General features: G+C 45.1%; 1 protein-coding gene across 1 annotated transcript in view; it reads left to right on the top strand.

Annotated features, from left to right (window-relative positions):
* LOC121573360 (YTH domain-containing protein 1-like) overlaps positions 1–13,152 on the top strand; it is a 55,341-nt gene extending 42,189 nt beyond the window's left edge. The window contains exons 11-15 of the mRNA XM_041885267.2: positions 4,613–4,649; positions 5,654–5,696; positions 5,828–5,893; positions 11,920–12,102; positions 12,611–13,152. Of these exons, the coding sequence (XP_041741201.2) occupies positions 4,613–4,649; positions 5,654–5,696; positions 5,828–5,893; positions 11,920–12,102; positions 12,611–12,808 (527 nt within the window). The 3' untranslated portion in view covers positions 12,809–13,152. The remainder of the gene's footprint in view (positions 1–4,612; positions 4,650–5,653; positions 5,697–5,827; positions 5,894–11,919; positions 12,103–12,610) is intronic.
* The last annotated feature ends 862 nt before the right edge of the window (positions 13,153–14,014 follow it).

Here is a 14,014-nt window from a genome sequence, read left to right as displayed (position 1 = left end):
GGCTGGAATGGGCTACAAGACCATCGCCAAGCAGCTTGGTGAGAAGGTGACAACAGTTGGTGCGATTATTCGCAAATGGAAGAAACACAAAATAACTGTCAATCTCCCTCGGTCTGGGGCTCCATGCAAGATCTCACCTCGTGGAGTTGCAATGATCATGAGAACAGTGAGGAATCAGCCCAGAACTACACGGGAGGATCTTGTCAATGATCTCAAGGCAGCTGGGACCATAGTCACCAAGAAAACAATTGGTAACACACTACGCCGTGAAGGACTGAAATCCTGCAGCGCCCGCAAGGTCCCCCTGCTCAAGAAAGCACATATACATGCCCGTCTGAAGTTTGCCAATGAACATCTGAATAATTCAGAGGAGAACTGGGTGAAAGTGTTGTGGTCAGATGAGACCAAAATCGAGCTCTTTGGTATCAACTCAACTCGCCATGTTTGAAGGAGGAGGAATGCTGCCTATGACCCCAAAAACACCATCCCCACCGTCAAACATGGAGGTGGAAACATTATGCTTTGGGGGTGTTTTTCTGCTAAGGGGACAGGACAACTTCACTGCATCAAAGGGACGATGGACGGGGCCATGTACCGTGAAATCTTGGTTGAGAACCTCCTTCCCCTCAGCCAGGGCATTGAAAATGGGTCGTGGATGGGTATTCCAGCATGACAATGACCCAAAACACATGGCAAAGGCGTGGAGTGGCTCAAGAAGAAGCACATTAAGGTCCTGGAGTGGCCTAGCCAGTCTCCAGACCTTAATCCCATAGAAAATCTGTGGAGGGAGCTAAAGGTTCGAGTTGCCAAACGTCAGCCTCGAAACCTTAATGACTTGGAGAAGATCTGCAAAGAGGTGTGGGACAAAATCCCTCCTGAGATGTGTGCAAACCTGGTGGCCAACTACAAGAACCGTCTGACCTCTGTGATTGCCAACAAGGGTTTTGCCACCAAATACTAAGTCATGTTTTGCAGAGGGGTCAAATACTTATTTCCCTCATTAAAATGCAAATCAATTTATATCATTTTTGACATGCGTTTTTCTGGATTTTGTTGTTGTTATTTTGTCTCTCACTGTTCAAATAAACCTACCATTAAAATTATAGACTGATCATTTCTTTGTCAGTGGGCAAACGTACAAAATCAGCAGGGGATCAAATACTTTTTACCCTCACCGTATGTAGTCAGCTGATATCACCGTATGTTATTGGTACAGTATGGACATTCTAGTTATTGCATTAGTACCGCATGTTGGTTATTATAAGGACATGAAAGAGCAACACGATGGTGAGCCATGCGCAGTAGATCGCCTGCTGGGTTATGAAGAAACGGTGGCAATAAAACATTTAAAGAATTTAAAGATGCCAGGGGCCTCATCTATCAACCACGCCTACATTTCATACTAAATTCTGGTACACGTGGAGATTTTAGGATTAGCCTGCGCCGCAAATTATTGGGATTTATCAAACTGTCGCACGCAACATACAAGTATGTTTTCATTTGATAAGTCAGAGCCATATTATATTTGTGCGGTCGTGAACGAGCGCTACGACCACGCCTGGAAAACTCTCCATTCACCTTCTATGGTAACAAAAAAATAACATTTGGAGGATGTTGGAACTGGGCCATGTCCATTTCAAAAATAATGTACAATGGCAAACTGTATTACATTTCTGTAGAGCTGTGGGCAGGATGTTGTAGTGTTTTTCAATTATTGTCTATTCAAACCATTTAAAGTAAATGCTACAGCCCATATAGTGCAAAATTACAATGATTGTTCAATATTTAGTTTATCAATAGATAGTGTTTCTATGTCCTGCCTTGGTGTAGGCTCTGAGATCAATAGATAGTGTTTCTATGTCCTGCCTTGGTGTAGGCTCTGAGATCAATAGATAGTGTTTCTATGTCCTGCCTTGGTGTAGGCTCTGAGATCAATAGATAGTGTTTCTATGTCCTGCCTTGGTGTAGGCTCTGAGATCAATAGATAGTGTTTATATGTCCTGCCTTGGTGTAGGCTCTGAGATCAATAGATAGTGTTTCTATGTCCTGCCTTGGTGTAGGCTCTGAGATCAATAGATAGTGTTTCTATGTCCTGCCTTGGTGTAGGCTCTGAGATCAATAGATAGTGTTTCTATGGCCTGCCTTGGTGTAGGCTCTGAGATCAATAGATAGTGTTTCTATGTCCTGCCTTGGTGTAGGCTCTGAGATCAATAGATAGTGTTTCTATGTCCTGCCTTGGTGTAGGCTCTGAGATCAATAGATAGTGTTTCTATGTCCTGCCTTGGTGTAGGCTCTGAGATCAATAGATAGTGTTTCTATGGCCTGCCTTGGTGTAGGCTCTGAGATCAATAGATAGTGTTTCTATGTCCTGCCTTGGTGTAGGCTCTGAGATCAATAGATAGTGTTTATATGTCATGCCTTGGTGTAGGCTCTGAGATCAATAGATAGTGTTTCTATGTCCTGCCTTGGTGTAGGCTCTGAGATCAATAGATAGTGTTTATATGTCATGCCTTGGTGTAGGCTCTGAGATCAATAGATAGTGTTTCTATGTCCTGCCTTGGTGTAGGCTCTGAGATCAATAGATAGTGTTTCTATGTCATGCCTTGGTGTAGGCTCTGAGATCAATAGATAGTGTTTCTATGTCCTGCCTTGGTGTAGGCTCTGAGATTAGATAGGCTATGATGTCACGCTCCCAATCCTATCTCACAGCAATACTGTAGCCTACCCAATACTGTAGCCTACCCAATACTGTAGCCTACCCAATACTGTAGCCTACCCAATACTGTAGCCTACCCAATACTGTAGCCTACCCAATACTGTAGCCTACCCAATACTGTAGCCTACCCAATACCGTAGCCTACCCAATACTGTAGCCTACCCAATACTGTAGCCTACCCAATACTGTAGCCTACCCAATACTGTAGCCTACCCAATACTGTAGCCTACCCAATACTGTAGCCTACCCAATACTGTAGCCTACCCCAATACTGTAGCCTACCCAATACTGTAGCCTACCCAATACCGTAGCCTACCCAATACTGTAGCGCTACCCAATACTGTAGCCTACCCAATACTGTAGCCTACCCAATACTGTAGCCTACCCAATACTGTAGCCTACCCAATACTGTAGCCTACCCAATACCGTAGCCTACCCAATACCGTTACATACTGCCAAAGCTACCGGTCTATTTAGTGTCCAGCATGGCTTGTATTTGTTGTGGAGCTGGATAATTTAAACCAGTTATGTCAGAAAAGGAGAGAAGTCCTGCAATATGATTATGATTTAGGCCTATTTAATAAAAGTGAAATAAACCTATTCGGCGACATGCTGCTATGTGAATTCCTTACCAATGGCAAATGCATCTGTTTTATCATTAGACCTACGTTTTTGAATGTTTTTAGTAGCTTACCATTATTATGATTCTGGTGCGTCAAACACCTCATATTTCCCCCAAACGAACAATAAGCCTATTTGCTTGCGATACAGTTGATCAGCCTTCTAGTATGGTAGACTATTATAATAATAATAATATGCCATTTAGCAGACGCTTTTATCCAAAGCGACTTACAGTCATGACTACAGGGGAGATCTCTCTAGTATGGTAGACTACAGGGGAGATCTCTCTAGTAAGGTAGACTACAAGGGAGATCTCTCTAGTATGGTAGACTACAAGGGAGATCTTTCTAGTATGGTAGACTACAAGGGAGATCTCTCTAGTAAGGTAGACTACAAGGGAGATCTCTCTAGTAAGGTAGACTACAAGGGAGATCTCTCTAGTAGTTTCTAAGGCAGGACAGGCAGACAGCAAGGCTTAAATTGACTCCCGCTGTACCAAACGAATCGCTAGACTGGAAGCCAGGGGAAATAACGTGAGAGTTGATAGTTCATGCGTACGCATGTTTTGAGATTTGCGTGGAGATACGCACACTTTCCCGTCAAGTTCGAAACGGATAAACACCAACCTTTTGTGGGAAAACTGGCGCACGCAAGGTTTTAGAGTATTTTTTTTGTGTGCGCGCACCTTTTGATAAATGAGGCCCCAGGAAATAAACAGAACATGACGGCCGATGTTCCGTGGTCAGAGGGGATGGGTCGGCCACCTGCCGCAGATGGCCAACGTTCATGTTGGTCTGTCTTGTCCTGTATTGGTACAGTATCTGAATTATAGAATGTGGTATAGAAAAACTACTCGAGTTTCAAATTTTAAAGCTCATTTCACCCATATATGCAACATATGAACAAAAGGTTAAAGCCAAATCCAGATGAACGTTGTCTTCCGTTACAGCTATGAGTTACTAGAGGTACAGGTGACTGCTGTCTGAATTGCATTTCATATTTCATATGACCGATGGTATTGTCATGTTTTCCACTGTTTGGGATGGTATTGATATGAATCAGACCATGGTTTACATCACACAGTGTCAAGTAGTGTATTATGTATTTATTTGAGGTGGGTGTTCATGAGTAAAGTACTGATTTTCAAGTTCTTATTGACTACTGATATGTGACTATATTAGGACTAAACATGTTGAAAGCGGAGCTAGTGTATCTGGGTAACTAGAGAGGCGTTCCGTAGGGACATTGTCAATCAGCTTTTCTCTCTTCGTACAGCCTTTACACCGGACCCACGCAACCCGCCAGTTGACCGGTAAGTACCTCACAACAGACTCACCCTTGACCCCAAATCTAAACCCATAGGCACTTGTATAGCTTGGAGGGGATTGGGTAGGTATACATTTCCACATGGCCTATCAGAGGGCAAGCTGAAGCTCGTGGCTATATTGCTTCCATCTAGCCAGGCCTCTTAGTGCTCCATAATTGAATAGGGGTTGATTTTAGGACCCTCTCCACCAATCCTTTCCTCTCTCCACCAATCCTTCCCTAGTCCTTCCTGTCTCCACCAATCCTTCCCTAGTCCTTCCTGTCTCCACCAATCCTTCCCTAGCCGTTCCTCTCTCCACCAATCCTTCCCTAGCCGTTCCTCTCTCCACCAATCCTTCCCTAGTCCTTCCTCTCTCCACCAATCCTTCCCTAGTCCTTCCTCTCTCCACCAACCCTTCCCTAGTCCTTCCTCTCTCTACCAATCCTTTCCTAGTCCTTCCTCTCTCCACCAATCCTTTCCTAGTCCTTCCTCTCTCCACCAATCCTTTCCTAGTCCTTCCTCTCTCCACCAATCCTTCCCTAGTCCTTCCTGTCTCCACCAATCCTTCCCTAGCCGTTCCTCTCTCCACCAATCCTTCCCTAGTCCTTCCTCTCTCCACCAATCCTTCCCTAGTCCTTCCTGTCTCCACCAATCCTTCCCTAGTCCTTCCTGTCTCCACCAATCCTTCCCTAGTCCTTCCTCTCTCCACCAATCCTTCCCTAGTCCTTCCTGTCTCCACCAATCCTTCCCTAGTCCTTCCTCTCTCCACCAATCCTTCCCTAGTCCTTCCTGTCTCCACCAATCCTTCCCTAGTCCTTCCTCTCTCCACCAATCCTTCCCTAGTCCTTCCTGTCTCCACCAATCCTACCCTAGTCCTTCCTCTCTCCACCAATCCTTCCCTAGTCCTTCCTCTCTCCACCAATCCTTCCCTAGTCCTTCCTCTCTCTACCAATCATTCCCAACCCCTTGCCCTCCCCCAAACAATAATCAGTAACTTAATTTCTCCAAAGGCGGTTCCCCACTGGAGTAAGACGAGATGTTTTTCTCAATGGGGTGAGTTCAGGCGTTTACCTGCTATTGATTTCAGCTGAAGTATATATTAAACGGTCATTAATATTAACATACGCTGAATTTGATCCACAGTTCTATTGATATTAACATGATGTGGTTCATTTCATCCCCAGTCCTACAACGATTACATGAGAGAGTTCCACCACACCATTGGGCCGCCTCCTCCTTGGCAAGGAATGGTATGTTAAAAATGATCTAGAATTTAGATGTTAAATGTTCTAGAATCTACAGCAGATGTTAAATGTTCTAGACTCTAGATGGTAAATGTTCTAGAATCAAGATGCTACATTTTCTAAAATGTAGATGGTAAATGTTCTAGAATCTAGATGGTAAATGTTCTAGAATCGGTCCTGGGGACCCCCCTGGGTGCACGTTAATGGTTTTTGCCCTAGCGCTACACAGCTGATTCAAATAACCAACTCCTCATCAAGCTTTGATTATTTGAATCAGCTATGTAGTGCTTGGGCAAAAACCAAAACGTGCCCCCAGGACCGAGTTTGGAAAACCTTCATATAGATGACGTCGCCATAGTCTAGGACCGAGGAACGCCGACTGAATAATCTGCTTTCTACTATTTGGTGAGAGGCAGAACCTACAGTGCTATGAAAAAGTATTTGCCCCCTTTCTAATTTTCTCTAATTGTGCATATCTGTGATACTGAATGTTATCAGATCTTCAACCAAAACCTAATATTAGATAAAGGGAACATAAGTGAACAAATAACACAACAATTACATATGTATTTCATAAACAAAGTTATGCAACACCCAATTCCCCTGTGTGAAAAAGTAATTGCCCCCTTACACTCAATAACTGGTTGTGCCACCTTTAGCTGCAATGACTCCAACCAAATGCTTCCTGTAGTTGTTGATCAGTCTCTCACGTCGCTGTGGAGGAATTTTGGCCCACTCTTCCATGCAGAACTGCTTTAACTCAGTGACGTGTGGGTTTTCAAGCATGAACTGCTCGTTTCAAGTCCTGCCACTACATCTCAACTAGGCCATTCCAAAACTTCAAAATTGTTGCTTTTTAGCCATTTAATGTAGACTTGATTTGTGTGTTTTGGATCATTGTCTTGCTGCATGACCCAGCTGCGCTTCAGCTTCAGCTCACAGACGGATGGTCTGACATTCTCCTGTAGAATTCTCTGATACAGAGCAGAATTCATGCTTCCTTCTATTAAGGCAAGTCGTCCAGGTCCTGAGGCAGCAAAGCATCCCCAAACCCTGGGGTGGTTGTCTTGATGATCATCCAGGTGCTTTTTGGCAATCTTGAGTCAACTTTTTGGACGAGATGGGTCCCATTAAGCCTGGCGAAAACCAAACACTGCATTCCACAGTAAGAACATCATACCAAAGGTCAAGCGTGGTGGTGGTGTGATGGTTTGGGGATGCTTTGCTGCCTCAGGACCTGGACGACTTGCCTTAATAGAAGGAACCATGCATCCTGTTTCCATTGATCATCTTTGAGATGTTTCTACATCTTGATTGAAGTCCACCTGTGATAAATTCAATTGATTGGACATGATTTGGAAAGGCACACACCTGTCTAGATAAGGTCCCACAGTTGACAGTGCATGTCAGAGCAAAAACCAAGCAATGAGCTCTGTAGAGCTCAGAGACAGGATTGTGTCGAGGCACAGATCTGGTGGAAGGGTACCAAAAAATATCTGCAGCATTGAAGGTCCCCAAGAACACAGTGGCCTCCATCATTGTTAAATAGAAGAAGTTTGGAACCACCATACACTTCCTAGAGCTTGCCGCTTGGCCAAACTGAGCAATCGGGGGAGAAGGGCCTTGGTCAGGGAGGTGACCAAGAACCCAATGGTCAATCTGACAGAGCTTCAAAGTTCCTCTGTGGAGATGGGAGAAACTTCCAGAAGGACAATCATCTCTGCAGCACTCCACCAATCAGGCCATTATGGTAGAGTGGCCAGATGGAAGCCACTCCTCAGTAAAAGGCATATAACAGCCCGCTTGGAGTTTGCCAAGAGGCACCTAAAGACTCAGACCATGAGAAACAAGATTCTCTGGTCTGATGAAACCAAGACTGAACTCTTTGGCCTGAATGCCAAGCGTCATGTCTGGAGGAAACCTGGCACCATCCCTACGGTGAAGCATGGTGGTGGCAGCATCATGCAGTGGGGATGTTTTTCAGTGGCAGGGACTGGGAGACCAGTCAGGATCGATGGAAAGATGAACGGAGCAAAGTACAGAGAGATCCTTGATGAAAACCTGCTCCAGAGTGCTCAGGACCTCAGACTGGGGCGAAGGGTCACCTTCCAACAGGACAATGACCCTAAGCACATAGCCAAGACAACACAGGGGTGGCTTTGGGACAAGTCTCTGAATGTCCTTGAGTGGCCCAGCCAAAGCCGGTCCCCATCCAACCTGACAGAGCTTGAGAGGATCTGCAGAGAAGAATGGAAGAAACTCCCCAAATGCAGGTGTGCCAAGCTTATAGCGTCATACCCAAGAAGACTTGAGGCTGTAATCGCTTCCTAAAGGTGCTTCAACAAAGTACTGATAAATAAATAAAGTGCACTTCACAAAGTAGATGGCATCATGAGGAAGGAAAATGATGTGGATATATTGAAGCAACATCTCAAGACATCAGTCAGGAAGTTGAAGCTTGGTCGCAAATGGGTCTTCCGAATGGACAAAGACCCCAAGCATACTTCCAAAGTTGTGGCAAATTGGCTTAAGGACAACAAAGTCAAGGTATTGGAGTGGCCATCACAAAGCCCTGACCTCAATCCTATAGAACATTTGTGGGCAGAACTGAAAAATCATGTGCGAGCAAGGAGGCCTACAAACCTGACTCAGTTACACCAGCTCTGTCAGGAGGAATGGGCCAAAATTCACCCAACTTATTGTGGGAAGCTTGTGGAAGGCTACCCAAAACGTTTGACCCAAGTTAAACAATTTAAAGGCAATGCTACCAAATACTAATTGAGTGTATGTAAACTTCAGACCCACTGGGAATGTGATGAAAGAAATAAAAGCTGAAATAAATCATTCTCTCTACTATTATTCTGACATTTCACATTCTTAAAATAAAGTGGTGATCCTAACTGACCTAAGACAGGGAGTTTTTACTAGGATTAAATGTCAGGAATTGTGAAAAACTGTGTTTAAATGTATTTGGTTAAGGTGTACGTAAACTTCAGACTTCAACTGTACATGCAACAAGTAGGTTACATGGGAGAGAGGCGTTGTGCTCTCTATGGGTTGATAAAGAAACATATCAAAAGTGAAATTGCCGTATGCGACCTTCTGTAATAAAATAGGCTGATCTGCTTCTACCTTTTTAATATATTTGTTGTAAATACTTTTGTGAATAGTGAACTTTATCTGCATCACACTGGCCACTTTGTCTACCTGTCATTTAGGGGACTTTTTTTCCCCCCACTGACCTCTTAATTAATTAATTAATTCATTGTATAAATCGAATACGATTTATTTTCATCTCTAGGAAGTCTCGAGGTTTTGCTCGCCTGAGGTAGAGTATCTTATGATAAGCTGTAGACCACACTATTTACCAAGAGAGTTTTCATCTATATTTTTCATAGCTGTCTATTTACCACCACAAACCAATGCTGGCATTAAGATTGCACTGAATGAGTTGTACAAGGCCATAAATCAACAGGAAAACGCTCATCCAGATGCAGCGCTCCTAGTGGCCGGGAAATTTAATGCAGGGAAACTTAAATCCGTTCTACCTAATTTCTACCAGCATGTTAAATGTGCAACCAGAGGGAAAAAAACTCTAGACCACCTTTACTCCACACACAGAGACACATACAAAGCTCTCCCTCGCCCTCCATTTGGAAAATCTGACCATAACTCTATCCTCCTGATTCCTGCTTATAAGCAAAAACTAAAGCAGGAAGCACCAGTGACTCGGTTAATAAAAAAGTGGTCAGATGACGCAGATGCTAAGCTACAGGACTGTTTTGCTAGCACAGACTGGAACATGTTCCGGGATTCTTCAGACAGCATTGAGGAGTACACCACATCAGTCACTGGCTTCATCAATAAGTGCATCGATGATGTCATCCCCACAGTAACCGTACGTACATACCCCAACCAGAAGCCATGGATTACAGGAAACATCCGCACTGAGCTAAAGGGTAGAGCTGCCGCTTTCAAGGAACGGGACTCTAACCCGGACGCTTATAAGAAATCCCGCTATGACCTCCGACTGAACCATCAAACAGGCAAAGAGTCAATACAGGACTAAGATTGAATCGTACTACACTGGCTCTGACGCTCGTCGGATGTGGCAGGGCTTGAAAACTATTACAGACTACAAAGGGAAGCACAGCCGCGAGCTGCCCAGTGACACAAGCCTACCAGACGAGCTAAACCACTTCTATGCTCGCTTCGAGGCAAGCAACACTGAAGCATTCATGAGAGCACCAGCTGTTCCGGATGACTATGTGATCACGCTCTCCGTAGCCGATGTGAGTAAGACTTTTAAGCAGGTCAACATTCACAAGGCCGCAGGGCCAGACGGATTACCAGGACGTGTACTCCGAGCATGTGCTGACCAACTGGCAAGTGTCTTCACTGACATTTTCAACATGTCCCTGACTGAGTCTGTAATACCAACATGTTTCAAGCAGACCACCATAGTCCCCGTGCCCAAGGACTCTAAGATAACCTGCCTAAATGACTACCGACCCGTAGCACTGACGTCTGTAGCCATGAAGTGCTTTGAAAGGCTGGTCATGGCTCACATCAACAGCATTATCCCAGAAACCCTAGACCCACTCCAATTTGCATACCGCCCCAACAGATCCACAGATGATGCAATCTCTATTGCACTCCACACTGCCCTTTCCCACCTGGACAAGAGGAACACCTACGTGAGAATGCTATTAATTGACTACAGCTCAGCATTCAACACCATAGTGCCCTCTAAGCTCATCACTAAGCTAGGGATCCTGGGACTAAACACCTCCCTCTGCAACTGGATCCTGGACTTCCTGACGGGCCGCCCCCAGGTGGTAAGGGTAGGTAACAACACATCTGCCACACTGATCCTCAACACGGGGGCCCCTCAGGGGTGCGTGCTCAGTCCCCTCCTGTACTCTCTGTTCACCCATGACTGCATGGCCAGGCACGACTCCAACACCATCATTAAGTTTGCCGACGACACAACAGTGGTAGGCCTGATCACCGACAACGATGAGACAGCCTATAGGGAGGAGGTCAGAGACCTGGCCGTGTGGTGCCAGGACAACAACCTCTCCCTCAACGTGACCAAGACAAAGGAGATGATTGTGGACTACAGGAAAAAAAGAGGACTGAGCACGCCCCCATTCTCATCGACGGGGCTGTAGTGGAACAGGTTGAGAGCTTCAAGTTCCTTGGTGTCCACATCACCAACGAACTATCATGGTCCAAACACACCAAGACAGTCGTGAAGAGGGCACGACAAAGCCTATTCCCCTCAGGAGACTGAAAAGATTTGGCATGGGTACTCAGATCCTCAAAAAATTCTACAGCTGCACCATCGAGAGCATCCTGACTGGTTGCATCACCGCCTGGTATGGCAACTGCTTGGCCTCCGACCGCAAGGCACTACAGAGGGTAGTGCGTACGGCCCAGTACATCACTGGGGCCAAGCTTCCTGCCATCCAGGACCTCTATACCAGGCGGTGTCAGAGGAAGGCCCTCAAAATTGTCAAAGACTCCAGCCACCCTAGTCATAGACTGTTCTCTCTGCTACCGCACGGCAAGCGGTACCGGAGTGCCAAGTCTAGGTCCAAAAGACTTCTCAACAGCTTCTACCCCCAAGCCATAAGACTCCTAAACAGCTAATCATGGCTACCCGGACTATTTGCACTGCCCCCCCACCCCATCCTTTTTACGCTGCTGCTACTCTGTTAATTATTTATGCATAGTCACTTTAACTCTACCCACATGTACATATTACCTCAACTACCTCAACTAGCCGGTGCCCCCGCACATTGACTCTGCACCGGTACCCCCCTGTATATATAGCCTCCCTACTGTCACTTTATTTTACTTCTGCTCTTTTTTTTCTCAACACTTTTTTTTGTTGTTTTATTTTTTTTATTTTTTTGTTAAAAATAAATGCACTGTTGGTTAAGGGCTGTAAGTAAGCATTTCACTGTAATGTCTGCACCTGTTGTATTCGGCGCATGTGACCAATACAATTTGATTTGATTTGATAGGCGCAGTACCCTGGGATGGAGCAGCCACCTCACCACCCGTTCTACCAGCACCACCCTCCTCCTCCCCAGGCGCACCCCCCCTACGCTGGGCACCACCCTGGGCACCACCCTGGGCACCACCCTGTACCACACGACGCCCGCTTCAGGGAGAAGAGAGTCGTCCGCTCCTTCAGCTCCAACCTGGTAAAAGTTCATTTCCTGTTTCCTGTCTGCTCTGATGGGATTACTTGTTTTGAAGAGGATAATTCATCAACTCTTGGAGGGCAGTGGAAGTTGATCAAAACGCAAAAAATAAACAACTGATGAAGAGGTTAAGGACCAAATTACTTTGGTTTTATCAATAAAGAAGCGTTTTTAGTCAACTTCCGCTGCCCTCCAAGAGTTGATGAATTTCCTCTTTACTTCAGTTTGCTACTCATGCACCTTGGTTGGGGAGCGAGAGAGCGTCAGTGTTCCCTTTTGCAGTGACTACTTGTTTTACCAGGCAGTCATACGACGTTACTGTGGCAATGTTTCGTTTAGTTACAATACGTTTTGCTCCGTTGAGCCCATACTTGATAGGTTGCCCACCTACCCCAACAGAAGGATTCTGCATCACCCATTCACACATGTTCACTTAAATGTGTTAATGCCCAGAGGGACTATAACTAGTTAGTAGTCTGAACACCACATCTCTCTCCCCCTTCTGCAGCATGACTATGACATGCGGGTGGATGACTTCCTGAGACGGACCCAGGCCGTGGTGACCGGTCGCCGCAGCCGTCCCCGGGAACGAGACCGGCAGAGGGAGCGAGAAAGGCCCCGGGACGCCCGCCGGGACCGGGACCGCGACAGGGAGAGAGACAGGATCAGGGACAGGGAGAAGGAGAGGGGGCGCTACAGGAGATAATCAGGGACATATTCAAATCAAACAGCAAGTCCTGCGGTAGTTTATCTTACCGTGTTTCCTTTTTTAAAATAAGCTGTACCTTTTTTTTAAGTGATTGTGTAATCTTTTTTACATTATGTTGTCAAGTCATCAGCTCATATCATGAATGCAGTGTAACTGAACAAAGGCAACAACAGGAGAAGGGGTTTGCAGATGTGATGTTAGGTTGTTTTTGTTTCTTAGAACCAGACAGACAGTGATGACTTTAAATGTTTAATGCCATATGGTCTTTATGTTGTTCATAATTGTACATGGTTCAAATGAAGATCTTGCTATTAAAAGGGGTATAATTGAGTTGTACTGAATCTGTTGTATCAAGTCTCTTTTGACTGGCCTTTTGGTTTTAAGCCATTTGTTTTTTTTATAGTGTTTGACCGGTCCAGAAGCAAAAAAGCAATATCGTCTGTCTAGATCTTTCCTTTCTGAAGTTTAAATCCGGACTCCAATCAGTGCTGTAAGGCTTAAAGTTTAGAAAACCTGCGATGATGGAGAGATGTTTGGTCGGGGGAGGGAAAAGGTATAATGTTTTGAAGGTCTGTTTTGTACAACAAAAATATACTGTGTTTTACTACTGCCGTCAGTTGATAAGTAAAAGACTGGTCTGGATTGATTCACTTTATAGAAAACTGGTTTTACTCAGAACTGAGTTTAGATTTTTAAGACATTCAAACCTTTATGAAACCAGTCATAACAACTTTGAGTGTTGAAGTATCATAAATAGCTTCATATCACATTAAACATGGGTCATAATCAATTATGTATATAGACTGATAGGGGGCACTGTGTACAATGCCCCCACCATTGTATAAAATCTTATTTTGTTTTTGCCACGTTAATTTTATTACAGACACGTGTAAGAGCGTGAAGTGACCCCAGACACATGTCCAGATAGCTTAGCGGTTAAGAACGTTGGGCCAGTAACAAAGGTTGCTGGTCTGAATCCTGGAGTCGGCTAGGTGGAAAAATCTGCCGTCCTGCCCTTGAGCAAGGCGGTTAACCTCAACAACAACTGCTCCCCAGGGACCGATGACGTGGATTAAGGCAGCCCCCGCACCTCTGATTCAGAGGGGTTGGGTTAAATGCTAAAGACGCATTTCAGTTGAATGCATTCAGTTGTACAACTGACTTGGTATCCCCTTTCCCCGTGTGTGACTGTGAGAGCGAAGT

This window comes from Coregonus clupeaformis, chromosome 9, assembly GCF_020615455.1.
Source record: "Coregonus clupeaformis isolate EN_2021a chromosome 9, ASM2061545v1, whole genome shotgun sequence".
NCBI lineage: Eukaryota > Metazoa > Chordata > Actinopteri > Salmoniformes > Salmonidae > Coregonus > Coregonus clupeaformis.
Note: the sequence above shows the minus strand (reverse complement) of the source record. Positions and strands in the feature narration are given on the sequence as shown.